This window comes from Etheostoma cragini, chromosome 8 (genome assembly GCF_013103735.1).
Source record: "Etheostoma cragini isolate CJK2018 chromosome 8, CSU_Ecrag_1.0, whole genome shotgun sequence".
Taxonomy (NCBI): domain Eukaryota; kingdom Metazoa; phylum Chordata; class Actinopteri; order Perciformes; family Percidae; genus Etheostoma; species Etheostoma cragini.
Window position 1 is genome coordinate 26,214,500 of NC_048414.1, and position 12,838 is coordinate 26,227,337.

General features: G+C 40.0%; 1 protein-coding gene across 2 annotated transcripts in view; it reads right to left on the reverse strand.

Moving 5' to 3' along the window:
* Window positions 1-7,493: 7,493 nt before the first annotated feature.
* The window catches only part of btbd11b (BTB (POZ) domain containing 11b), a 77,868-nt gene continuing 72,523 nt past the window's right edge, over window positions 7,494-12,838 (reverse strand). For both annotated transcript variants that reach the window (XM_034878339.1, XM_034878338.1), the window contains 7 exons: window positions 12,650-12,828; window positions 11,107-11,212; window positions 10,604-10,706; window positions 10,048-10,129; window positions 9,873-9,941; window positions 9,638-9,751; window positions 7,494-8,708 (listed from right to left, as the gene is read on the reverse strand). In XM_034878339.1, coding sequence (XP_034734230.1) covers window positions 8,499-8,708; window positions 9,638-9,751; window positions 9,873-9,941; window positions 10,048-10,129; window positions 10,604-10,706; window positions 11,107-11,212; window positions 12,650-12,828 — 863 coding nt within the window. In that variant the 3' untranslated portion in view covers window positions 7,494-8,498. The remainder of the gene's footprint in view (window positions 8,709-9,637; window positions 9,752-9,872; window positions 9,942-10,047; window positions 10,130-10,603; window positions 10,707-11,106; window positions 11,213-12,649; window positions 12,829-12,838) is intronic.

The following is a 12,838-nucleotide window of genomic DNA, read 5'->3' on the forward strand; positions in this document are numbered from 1 at the left end:
TTCAGCTCCCCCCAGTCGTGAGCGGTACCGGACTGTTCCCCCTAGTCTCTACACAGAATTGAGGACTTTGCTGCAGAACATGCTGACGGGTGGAGTGGTAAGAGAGAGTGCAAGTCCTTGGGCAGCTCCAATCGTGCTGGTGAAGAAAAAGGATGGGAGTTGGCTGTTCTGTGTGGATTACAGGAGGCTCAACGCGTGTACCCACAAAGACGCCTACCCTCTGCCCCGGATCGAGGAGGCGTTGACTGGACTAAAGGCTGCCCGATGGTATTCTACCTTGGATCTAGCAAGCGGGTATTGGCAGGTCGAAATGCATCCAATGGACAGAGAAAAAAACGCCTTTACCACGCCGTTCGGGTTGTATGAGTTTAACCGGATGCCCTTTGGATTGTGTAATGCCCCTGCAACCTTTCAACGATTGATGCAACGTTGTTTAGGTAACTTGGTAAATGACTTTCTGCTGATTTACTTGGATGATGTGGTTGTGTTCTCTCCCGATTTCAGGAGTCACCTGCGTCACCTGGAGGAGGTGTTTCGGTGTTTTCGGTGTCTCCATGAACATGGGTTCATGTTCATGCTTCAACCCACGAAGTGCCGTTTGTTCCAGGGTTGTTTTCTCTTTTTCAGGCTACTCTAAAAAGGAATCTTGATGTTAAGCCAGCTTCATTATAAGTCTGGGGAAGACATCACCTATCCAGCGTGTCTCTCAGGTAATTTCAGAGCATTCTGATGTACGGTTTTAAAATTAAGGCCTTAAAAGTCAAGCTATATTGACCTTAAGAGTAAATCTATATTGAAATTTTTTCAGGCTGTTAAATGCATATTTGTCTCTTTTTCATGCTACTCTAAAAAGGAATCCTGAAGTTATGCCAGCTTCATTTCAAGCCTGAGGGAGACATCCCCTATCCAGTGTGTCTCTCGGGTAATTTCAGATCATTCTGATGTACATTTTTAAAACTAAGGGCTTAAAAGTAGAGCTTTATTGCTGTTTATATCTGTTTCAGGCTTTTAAAGGCATCTTTTACTATTTTTCAGGGTACTCTAAAAATGAATCCTGAAGTTATGCCAGCTTCATTTTAAGCCTGAGGGAGACATCCCCTATCCAGTGTGTCTCTCAGGTAATTTCAGAGCATTCTGATGTAAGGTTTTAAAATTAAGGGCTTAAAAGTAGAGGTATATTGCGGTTTAAATCTTTTTCAGGCTTTTAAAGGCATATTTTTCTCTTTTTCAGGCTACTCTAAAAAGCAATCCTGACGTTAAGCCAGCTTCATTCCAAGCCTGAGGGAGACATCACCTATCCAGTGTGACTCTCAGGTAATTTCAGAGCATTCTCATGTACGGTTTTAAAATTAAGGGCTTAAAGTAGAGCTATATTGCGGTTTAAATCTTTTTCAGGCTTTTAAAGGCATAATTTACTATTTTTAGGGCTACTCTAAAAAGGAATCCTGATTTTAAGCCAGCTTCATTCCAAGGGTGAGGGGGACATCCCCTATCCAGTGTGTCTCTTGGTGAGTTTCAGAGCATTCTGATGTACGGTTTTAAAATTGAAGTCTTAAAAGTAGAGCTATATTGCTGTTTACATCTGTTTCAGGCTTTTAAAGGCATATTTTACTATTTTTCACGCTACTCTAAAAAGGAATCCTGACATTAAGCCAGCTTCATTCCAAGTGTGAGGAAGACATCACATATCCAGTGTGTCTCTAAGATAATTTTAGAGCATTCTGATGTACGGTTTTAAAATGAAGGGCTTAAAAGTAGAGCTATATTGACCTTTACATTTTTTACATGCTGTTATAGGCATATTTTACTATATTTCAGGCTACCCAAAAAGGAATCCTGACGTTATGCCAGCTTCATTTCAAGCCTGAGTTAGACATCCCCTATCCAGTGTGTCTCTCGGGTAATTTCAAAGCCTTCTGATGTACATTTCTAAAACTAAGGGCTTAAAAGTAGAGCTATATTGCTGTTTACATCTGTTTCAGGCTTTTAAAGGCATCTTTTACTATGTTTCAGGCTACTCTAAAAATTAATCCTGAAGTTATGCCAGCTTCATTTCAAGCCTGAGGGAGACATCCCCCATCCAGTGTGACTCTCACGTAATTTCAGAGCATTCTCATGTACGGTTTTAAAATTAACGGCTTAAAGTAGAGCTATATTGCGGTTTAAATCTTTTTCAGGCTTTTAAAGGCATAATTTACTATTTTTAGAGCTACTCTAAAAAGGAATCATGACGTTATGCCAGCTTCATTCCAAGTCTGAGGGAAACAGCACCTATCCAATGTGTCTCTCAGGCAATTTCAGAGCATTCTGGTGTACGGTTTTAAAATTGAGGGCTTAAAAGTAGAGCTATATTGATGTTTTTTTAGGCTGTAAAAGGCATATTTAACTATCCTTCATGCCACTCTAAAATATATTCCTACTGTTATACCAGGTTCATTCCAACTATGGGTTAGAAACTACATATCCATTGGGTCACTTAGTTAATTTAGGACCATTCTGATGTAGGATTTGAAAATTAAAGCCTAGAATGTCTAATAAATGGTATAATTAAATTTTTTTCAGGCTTTTAAAGGCATATTTTTCTTTTTTCCAGGCTACTCTAAAAAGAAATTCCTGACGTTATGCCAGCTTCATTCCAAGTCTGACCGAGACAAAATATATCCAGAGTGTCACTCAGGTAATATCAGACATTTCTGATGTAGGATTTTAAAATTAAAGGCTTAAATGTCTGATTAAAGCCATATTGAAATCTTTAACAGGCTGGTAAAGCCATATTTTACTCTTTTTGAGGCTACTGTAAAACGGAATTCTCCTGTTAAGCCAGCCTTATTCCAAGTCTGCATGAGAAATCCCACATCCAGTGTATCTCTCAGGTAATATCGGAGCATTCTGTAGTAGGATTTTAAAATTAAGGGCTTAAAATTAAAGCTATATTTAAATTTTTTCAGGCTGTTGAAATCATAATTTACTAATTTTAAGGCTAATCTTAAAAGAAATCCTCCTGTTAAGCCTGCTTCATTCTAAGTCTGGCCGAGACAAAACATATCCAGTGTGTCTCAAGTAAAATTGGAGCCTTCTGATTTAGGATTTTAAAATTAAGGGACTAAATGTCTAGTTAAAGCTATATTTGAAATCTTTTACAGGCTGTTAAAGCCATATTTTACTCTAACTCAGGCTACTGTAAAACGGAATCCACCTGTTAAGCTGGCTTCATTCTAAGTCGTTGTGAGACATAACATATCCAGTGTATCTCTTAGGTATTATCGGTGCATTCTGATGTAGGAATTTGAAATTTAGGGCTTAAAAGTATTGCTTTATTGACATTTTTTCAGGCCTTTAAAGCTATATTTTACTATTTTTCAGGCTACTCTAAAATGGAATCCTACTGTTAAGCCTGTAAAGTCTGGGTGAGACATCACATATCCAGTGTGTCACTCAGGTAATATCGGACCATTCTGATGAAGGATTTCAAAATTAAAAGGCTTGAATGTCTAAAGCCATATTTGAAATCTTTAACAGGCTGGTAAAGCCATATTTTACTCTTTTTCAGGCTACTTTAAAATGGAATCCTGATGTTAAGCCAGCTTTATTGTAAGTCTGGCCGAGACAAAATATATCCATTGTGTCACTCAGGTAAAATCAGACCATTCTGATGTAGGATTTCAAAATTAAAGGTTTAAATGTCTAATTAAAGCTATATTAAAAACTTTTTAGGCTTTTAAAGACATATTTCATTCTTTTTCAGGCTACTTTAAAAGAAATCGTACTGTTAAGCCAGATTCATTCCACATCTGGGTGAGACATCACACATCCAGTGGATGTTTTAAGTAATACTGGAGCATTCAGATGTAGTATTCTTAAATTAAGGGCTTGAAACATTTTTATCAGGCTGTTAAAACCATATTTTACTCTTTTTCAAGCTACTCTAAAAAGGAATCCTACTGTTTAGCCAGATTCAGTCTAAGTCTGACCGAGAAAAACACATATCCAGTGTGTCACTCAGGTAATATCGGACCATCCTACTGTTAAGCCAGCTTCATTCAAAGTTTATTAAAGCTATTTTTGACATCTTTTTTCAGGCTGTTAAAGCCATATTTTACTCTTTTTCAGGCTACTGTAAAACGGCTTCCTTCTGTTAAACCAGCTTCATTCCAAGTCTGGGTGAGACATCACATATCTAGTGTGTCTCTCAGGTAATATCGGAGCATTCTGATATAGGATTGTAAAATTAGGAGCTTAAAAGTAAAGCTACGTTTACATTTTTAAAATTGTTACTCTTTTTCAGGCAGTTAAACGTCCCATGACATGGTGCTCTATGGATGCTTTTATATAGACCTCAGTTGTCCCCTAATACCATATCTGAAGTCTCTTTTATATAGACCTTAGTGGTCCCCTAATACTGTATCTGAAGTCTCTTTTATTTAGACCTCAGTGGTCCCCTAATACTGTATCTAAAGCCTCTTTTATATAGACCTTAGTGGTCCCCTAATCCATATCTGAAGTCTCATTTCCGAAATTCAGCCTTGGTGAAGAATTACAGCCAATAGTGCCAGTCCCACAATGAGCCAGTCAAACAATGAGTCTGTGTGGCCTTGACCATCTGCCACTTTGCTCGTTTGAAAGCCATGACCTCATATGGTGCAAGATTCCAGATCGGTCCATCTGAGTTTTCATTTTCACAAAGGCAGAGCAGGATACCCAGGGCTCAATTTACACCTATTGCCATTTCTAGCAACTGGGGAATGCATATTAATGTTAAAGTGAATAAAGTGAAATTTTTAATAAACTTGAAGGGTGGATATAATCAGTTAAACTAATGTATTTGGAGCTGTCAGTCTTTGTTAGAATCAAAATACTGATCCATTTGGTGACTGTGATCTCAGTAGAAGATAGTATGGTATGCAAAACATACACATTGTGACAGAGTTTCCTTTACTGTTTGTGATTAACCTGGTGAATACTAAAAACTCTCCGTGTGAAGTGATTTTGTTGAGTATGTATTAAATTGATTAAACAACGTGTAACAAATAAGAAATTGGTAAGGTAGTCAGAGTTTTGTTAATGTATTAAATGTTCAATTAATTAATTATTCATTGGGCCTTTTTTTGTCCCTTGAGCCCCTGCCGGCCAAAATGTCTGTACAAGTCCCGGATTGTGCACACAGCTATGCTAATGTTAAAGCATACAAACCCCTGGGCATTTCCTGTATTACCCTACTGCTTTGTCACTGTCACTACCTGATGTATAATTGTTTGATTACAAACATTAACAAAGAATTCCATTTAAGTGCCAGGTCATACTAAAATTTGTGAAAGCCATAAAATAATAAACTTTTCTCATTACAAACCAAAACAGAAGATGGAAATCATTTTTAAAAAAGTTTTAGCTATTTATCATTGTTTGATTGCTTAAGATAGCTCAAAAGGCCAGCCTTTTTTTAAGCCATATATTTTAACAAAATTTCAGGCTACTCTAAAAAGGAATACTCCTGTTTAGCCGGATTCACTCCATTTTTCATTCCAGAGTGGAAAGAAATACCTCCAGTGTGTCAATTGGGGAATATCAGACAATTCTGATGTAGGATTTTAAAATTAAGGGCTTAAATACCTGAAATGTCCAATTAACGCTATGTTTGAAATTAATTTGAGGCTGTTATTTTAAGCCAAATTTTAACTCTTTTTCAGGCAAATCTATAAAGAAATAGGCTTAAATGTCTAATTGAACTACATTTGAAATATTTTTTAAGCTGTTAAAGCCATGTTTCAACTTTTCAGGCTACTCTGTAAAGCAATCCTCCTGTTAAACCAGATTCATTACAACTCAGGGTGAGACCACACTAATTCAGTGTGTCACTCTGGTAATATCCAGAGTAGAGGGCAGTTCCTCAAGTGAAAACTCTTCTTATTGGTCAAAGTCTTCAAAAGAAAGGTGTTATTTCTCAATCCATGTGTCTTGAGGCCAAACCCGCTCATAAGAGCCTACCTTACCTTTGTGTCACTTATTTTCTAACTACCTGAATATACATTCAATTCAATTCAATTTTATTTATAGTATCAATTCATAACAAGAATTATCTCGAGTCACTTTACAGAAAGAGTAGGTCTAGACCACACTCCAGAATTTACAAGGACCCAACAGTTCTAGTAGTTTCCTCCAAAGCAAGCAACAGTGCGACAGTGGCGAGGAAAAACTGCCCTTTAGGAACATTCTTTGTTCCAATCAAGTCTGGCCCAGCAGGGGAGGCTTCCAAAGGCTAGGATAGCAATTACCTTTCCTGTGGGAACAATAAGCTGCCTCATGTGTGCTAAATGATAGATATGACCACCAATCAATTCTTTAGAGACCGAGGAAGATAGAGGGAAGGTGAGAGACAATATGATCGGTCTTGACCTCTTCACAGAGACAAAGAATGAGAAATAGAATAAATATTTTCCAAACCTGGCTGCAGCATACATAAACAGAAATACATTCTTTTAAAAACATTGTTTATAGCTTTTTAAAACTCAAACCCCTTCTCTGGCCAAAATATTCCACTATCAACATCAGCCACTAACCTGGGTGTTATAGACTCTCATCTGATCTTTGAGGCTCACATCAAAGATCATGCAAGACCTCCTCCTTCCATCTCAGGAACATAGCCAAACTCGTCCCACACTCACTCCTGCAGTCGCGGAAAAGCTTGTCCACGCATTTGTCTCCTCCAGGCTGGACTACTGCAATGTTCTCCTCACCAGGATCACTGAAAAAAGCCTTCAGAAGTTGCAGGACATGCAGTACAGCACTGCTAGGATCCTGTCAAGGGTGCGCAAACAAGGCCACATCACCCCCATCCTCAAATCAATCCACTGGCTTCCTGTTTCACTCAGGATTGAGTACAAGGGCTCCCTCCTTGGCCACCAGTGCATCCATAGTTAAGCCCCACCTACCTCAAGGAACTCCTCTCCCCACAAACCTCACGTACCCTCCGATCTGCCTCAGCGTATCTCCTGAAACTTTCCAGGACAAAGCTCCATACAATTGGAGATTGGGGCTTTCTGTTCAGGTGCTCCCAGACGGAGGAGACCACAGACTGTGGATGCTCGCCCTGACCACCTGAGGACACCACAGACTGTGAATGCTCTCCCTGACCAACTGAGGACACCACAGACTGTGGATGCTTTTAAACGTGGCATTAAAACCCACCTTTTTAGAAGAGCTTTTGATTGAACCCTTAAACTTTTTCTTAGTGTTTTTGTTTATTTTATTTTCATTTTCATGCTCTCCGTGTGTTTTTATTTTTTAGCACTTAACTGTTTTATCATGTAGCACTTTGGGATTTGCGTAAATATAAAGTGCATTAGAAAGTAAATATATTATTATTATAATCTTTATACAGGAAAGCTATATGAAGTCACACATGTACAAGTATTTTGGTTTCACAATCCCTAGAGAACAGCTCAGGTTCAGGACTAACCAAGCCTGGAGCCTCTTACACATGAAATGACGACACCATGTGACTGTTACACATTTAGTGACCCATGCTGAAGTAGGAATTATACTTGTCTCTTTTTCAGCCAAAACAGTGTGAAAGCAGCTCCTCAATGTAATCCTCAAACAGAAAAACAGAAGACACAGTAATCCCTCTGACATGCAACATTTAAACACAGATATTTTGAAGATGAGCTTGTTCTTTTTACAGCAATATTGAACAGTAAGACACATGAGAAAAAATCTTTGGATAAATATATACAAACATACATATATATATATACAGTATATATATATACTGTGTATATATATACATTAACTTACATTATCAATAGCTCTGTGTTTTATGAACAATATTTACACAGTATAGTGGAAGAAGGTCTTTCCCAGCCAGTTAACCAAAGTTACGTAGTGAAAATCCCTCTTTTGCATCAGTTACATTACAGGTTCTTGCCCGTTGTTTTTCTTGTTTGGCTTTAAAGAGTAATTAGCACAGATAATGTAGAATGACCAACAAATATACAAATGAATTACACTGTGCAGGTCCATATGTTTAAGCAAATAATCACAGCATGAGGCCACAGTTCTTCCTCACAAAGCCAGAAAGGGATACCCTGATAGTCCATAGTCTCAACACATTGTAATTCTGTATGCTCTAACTGTTGCAGTTTGTTGCTACTCTTCTTCTAAATTTCCTTAATCCCACCTGATCATTTGGTTCAACATGTAACAAGCAGACCGTACTACTTGATGAGAAAGTGCCGAAGGACATTGTTACAGTGATGTGATGTTATTGGCAAATTGTGTCATAATACAGCTATCTTGTGACAGTCATTGTATGTCGCGGTAATTCACAGCTGACCAATATCAAAATGGTAGACAGACTGACAGACCATCTGTGCTAGGATATCAAGACACATTAGAACCTGATGAGCTTCACAGAGATCGTAACTGGACAGTCCCCAAGCCTTTTCATCTCAATACATTGTCACGTCTGAGTCATGTCGTGTTTCTGTGTTCAGGTCGGGAGATCAGACGATGGATCCCTTGGAGGAGGACAGGTGGATGGACTGGATTCGGATGGCCAGGGTTTTCTCCAGGTCCTGCAGGATGTCACAGCCAGGGCTATCTGGAGGCACATCGTACAGCAGCTGTTTGAATGGCTCCAACTCAATCAGGATTAACATGTTCTTGAGGAAGTAGCTTTCTATGTAGGATGCCAAGTCTGGAGCACCGAGAAACTGTTGAAAAAAACCTGGTTGTTTATCACTGAAAACACATTTTAAAGAAATTACAGATCAAATGTCTGTCTCAAACTTAAAGCTTTAGTGCGTAACTTTTTTTATAATAATGATTAAAACATTCAAGTCATTGCCAAATGAGGTGATTTAAAGATAAATAAGGGTATCGGCTCCACAAAACCCTCTCAATATTTCTCAGCATGGCTGTGTTTAGAAATTTGTGATGCAGAAAAATCGAGAGGAGGAGTGGTGTGTGAGGCTGGCGGGCCCGGAGGGTTGGGGTTGGGGTTAGAGTCAGGAGTGTGGGAGGCTGGGTGTCCTGGAGCTCACCAGCCAGACTTGGAGCCACATGCTGGGCGTTGGGAGGGCGTATGGGGGTGGTGGAGGGTGTTAGCACAGGTCAGTGCATCATTTTGGGGCCTTTGGAGGAGCCTGAGAGGCCTGGAGGCCCACAGCCAGACTTGGAGCCACATGCTGGGCGTTGGGAGGGCGTATGCGGGTGGTGGAGGGTGTTAGCACAGGTCAGTGCATCATTTTGGGGCCTGTGGAGGAGCCTGTGGAGGAGCCTGAGAGGCCTGGAGGCCCACAGAAAGGCTTGGAGCCACATGCTGGGCGTTGGGAGGGAGTACGGGGGAGAGGACCTCTTCAAAAGAATTCGTGTTTTTTTAAACCTCAGTGTAGCAACTGAGTGGTAGAGGTGCAGCCCGATCACTCATGTGGATGCCCTGACAGAATTGTTCTTATTTAGAATTCCTCATGGGGGACACAGAAATTACGCACTATAGCTTTAATATAGTAACAACAGTAGTTCCATTTAGTGGATATTTTCTATTCGAAACACCTGGAATTGCTATGAAGCATAGCTTCTTTTCTGCACAGTCCAGTAGTATTATTAGATTGCATGTATTCATTCTATTCTATTGTTGCACCTTGGTGTGGTTGTAGATCTCCACACATGTTTCAGTGTTAATGTTCTTGGTGCAGATAATCTCACAGTGCCTCTGCAGTGCCTCCAACTGGAAAAACTTGGCTGCAGACAGAAGCTGGAAAAAAAGTTACAACCTGTTTTGTATTCTATCATAGACATTACTGTAAAATGCGAACAGTGCAATATCCATATGTGACCTTAAGTAGTTGCAATGAAAGCTGTAATAACAACCTAACCTCCATAATGTCAGTGTTCCTGATGTGCAGAGCTTCTGTCCCTCCACAGTAGAGATACTGCATCACCAGCTGGAAAGAGAAGACACATATTGCAGCTTTCATACAAGGATGAATGAATTATGAGTATGAAAGTGTGGTTCCAGCATAATTCAAAAGTGCCCCTCGTTTACATTACCTGAAAGATGTGATATTTGACATTGCTGATTTCAATGCACGTGTTTTCTCCGCAAGGTCTGTTTGCTAGTAGAGATTTAAACCTTGACAGAAAGAAAACGAGGAAATATAAACTGGAAGGATAAGCGTTGGTGTAACCCAAACTTTGGTGTTTCTTTCACACTCTGTGAATGGAAATACATCTTAACAATATACAGTAGCTTAAAGCAAATAGTTTTAATAAGTTTTCTCTGAGAACATTATGTCTTCAACATATTTGAGTGATGTGTCATTGAGGATTGGTTATCATTAATGTTACATTACAATCTATAACTTTATGGATCAGAAGGAAGAAATGTACAGTTCTGATGTCAGATGTTAACAGCATGTCAAAAGTTGTCATTGCTGTATGTATACATATTAGAATATACGGTATATTTACACAATTCAGAGAGTTCATGGAGTCACCATATAATGTACAGCAGAATGCAATGTTTAAGTATTTAAAATGACTATACATACATATTAATGTACTGTACTGTGCATTTCAAAGCATTTAAATGGTAAAGTGAGTGTACCTGCTGGAAGCTGTGAAGAGCAGGACTTTGTGGGCGTAAAAAGGCTTCCCTTCCACCAAAAAGGTCACATCTGACATCTCTTTATTGTTCAGGAATTGAGGATCTGAAATGCCAGAACATTTTGATGTTTTTCTGATTATCAAGAAAATATATATCACACACATGGAATGTGCCTATTAAAAAAATTTTCCCCATGTTGGACAGTGTGTGGGAAAGTATTTTTCTGTAATGAAAAACTGTCAAAAAACTAAATATAATTTGGTGTGTCCCCTGCAGTAACTCTGAGGACCCCTGTTGAAGATCTCTTTTCTAGACACATTTCAGCTACTTTTTTCTATTCCAGTCTTTGAACACTAGATGGTGTTATGTGCAGTTGGCATTTTACCGCATTATGCATTTCCATGTATGTAACAGCTGAATGAAAGTGCTTGTGCTGCCATAATGCTGTATTTAAATTGTTTTTTAGATATTACATTGACAATATTAAATAGACCGGCCCTCACCCAGGCGTGCCGTCTGCTTCCTCTTGATCTCTGCCAGTTTAGGGATTGGGTAAGGACCATAACACTGTGTGAAGATCGCAGCCAGCTGCTGGCTAATCACCTCATTCTGACAAAACACAGACAAGAGGAACAAAACATCAGAGTTTAAGGAGAGCTCCTTGGGCAGGCAGTGCTCAGCCAACATCCAAGAGGTCATGTTACGTAATAACTCAGGTACTTATTTTAGGGCTCCTCTCCTACACAAACCTCCCCTACACAATTATCAGTGAGCGTTTTAACTTCTGCAGCCTTGTATCTATGTAAGCCTTGCATTTTTGTGGCTATCTCACACCTTTGAAAGGAGATCAGATAAATATCAGGCTTATTTCTTACACCCTCAGTCCTTCAGAGATTACTGTAATGGTAAACACCATGACAGGCCGAGCTACTGTAGGAGTGTGAGAAAGAGAGAGACAGGCAAGTGAGATCCTCTTAAGTTTACACCATTGTTCCTCTAGTGTGTGTGCGGTGCTAAAAGGGAGAAGGAGGGGGCGGCGCCATTCACCTGCAGCAGCTGTGCGCGACGCTATAAGCCCCACGTGTGCTGTCAGGATGCTTGTTCTTACTGAAGCATGACGCCAACAAACAGCTACCTGGGACAAATGTGCATTTCTGCAATTTCCCCCACATTCACTCGCCAGACACAATGTGTGAAAACATGAGATGGATAGATAGATTAAACTAACTGTATAAGTACAGTAAATTGTTGAAGGTAGGGTTCAGTGAGCTGAGGGCAGCAGACAATGAAAGATGAGCTACCCCTTCCCATGATTTCTTAGGCCCTCATAATGGAGCACACAGTGCCAGGGGTCCCTGAGGCCCTCATAGAGATGGGGGTCATTGTTTCCACCATACATACATCCTAAAAGACAGAGACAAGGACTGACACTGCAGCAATCCTCTGAAGGCCAGGATAGGCGTGTGTGTGAGTGTGTGTGTGTGCGCGCGAGATGTGTGTGTTTGAGGGATACACAGAGAAATACTGTTGGTATCGGATTGCACATGTATACTTGTCTGCAGTTCTGCTTGTGTATTTTACACTGCACTCACTGCAGTATTTTTTGTGATTTCAGCAATGACAGCACAACTCAGCCCGCTGGCAGAGCAGTACAGTACTACGTAAATGCAAGGAAGGCAAAACAAACAGAAGTGACAGACAGGACTATGATGTGATGTTTAAAATCTAATATGGCCTACCATGAAGATCATGAGCTTAAGTAATGAGACAGGGTCCTGATCTAATGAGCAGCAACAGAGAGGAGCGAGGAGGCCTGTCATAAGTCGTTATCATCTTAAGTTATTGATATTGATTAGGCCTCAGTCTTTGTGAAGGTGATGACCTGGCTACCTCATTGCAATCATACAAAAAGAGAGATCAGGGAGCGGAGCAGATTTGTTTGAAAACATAGAAGGCTTGGAGGAACAAAGACATATTGTATATAAAGTGGCACCTCACACAAGTGAATCCACAGGGATTTAACAGGGGACACAGACAGTCCAGTACCTTGCTGGCTCTGAGGATCTGGAACATGAGAGGCAGGCCAAGCGTGATGAGCTCCTCGGTGTACTCCTCTTCCTCGATGCAGCTGAACTCTTTCAGAAGACCCTGGATCAGAGGTCGGCGGTGCTGATGGAAACATGTGCGCAGAGACTCCATCCAAGTGTGCAAAGTCCATGGAACCCCTGGGAAATC